Below are 914 nucleotides of genomic sequence, written 5' to 3'. Positions count from 1 at the left end.
GCCTGCGTGGATCGCGTCACACCAATCCTCGCTACCCAACGCGGCCAAAGGATATCCACCTCGAGAACCTCGAGAACACACACATGTACATGTTACATGACATGTTACATGTATGTGCACAGACACACAGCCCCTTCCCCTTCCCCCTCAAGGACGAGGACACACACAGGACGCACCTCTAGCGAGGCCTGCATAGTATGTGGGAGACTCCTGCCGCCGCCCCTGCCACCCCTTATGTCAGTGTGCCTGTGGTTTTGCGAGAGACTGCCAGTGAGAAGCTGGAGGCAGGTCGCTAGACTGAGATGAGACCGCCAGTGGAGTTGGGAGTCCACCGTGCACCGCGCTGCTCGTGCAGGTGTGGACCCTGTGTCCTCCTCCCCCATCCTTCGTTTGGGTTTGTCTGTCTTCTTTCTTTCTTTCTTTATAAAGAAAACCCTATGGGAGATTTTCTCATTCTTTTTGGGAACATCAAAAGCAGGAGCAGGCGCACATCGCTTCCATCCTGGTCAGATTCTCCAAGATATTGGACTTTCAGCGCCGATTTCACAACTTTGGGGGCAAAATCGGCTCTCCGGCGGCTATTCCTAGCCCACGAACTGCTGGGGGGTGCCCACCACATGCTAGGGGGGGGGGGGTCCGAACCCCCCCCCCAGAGGCTTCACCACATGGTGGGGGGGGTCCCGACCCCCCCAGAGGCTTCACCACATGCACATGCTGGGGGGGGGGGTGGGGCGTGCAAAAAAAGGCCCCCCCCTCCCTGGAAGCGATGTGCGCCATAAGGGGGCCCAGGTAGGAAGCTCCCCGCCACCTGACTCCGCGTCGGGCCACCTGAAAGCCACAAAATGCCGGATTTTGCACGAAACACACGCGGAAAACGCCACGTGCCTCCACGAGTCCTTTGCAGCTTTTTGCAC

General features: G+C 58.4%; 1 protein-coding gene across 1 annotated transcript in view; it reads left to right on the top strand.

Moving 5' to 3' along the window:
• Window positions 1-108: 108 nt before the first annotated feature.
• The window catches only part of EMIHUDRAFT_200723 (hypothetical protein), a gene marked incomplete at both ends in the record, with an annotated part of 2,326 nt that continues 1,520 nt past the window's right edge, over window positions 109-914 (top strand). Inside the window, one exon of the mRNA XM_005790572.1 lies at window positions 109-114. Within this exon, the coding sequence (XP_005790629.1) occupies window positions 109-114 (6 nt within the window). The remainder of the gene's footprint in view (window positions 115-914) is intronic.

Source organism: Emiliania huxleyi, assembly GCF_000372725.1.
Source record: "Emiliania huxleyi CCMP1516 chromosome Unknown EMIHUscaffold_12, whole genome shotgun sequence".
Classification (NCBI taxonomy): domain Eukaryota; phylum Haptophyta; order Isochrysidales; family Noelaerhabdaceae; genus Emiliania; species Emiliania huxleyi.
The sequence above is the reverse complement of the archived record's forward strand: the minus strand, read 5'-3'. Positions and strand labels throughout refer to the sequence as shown.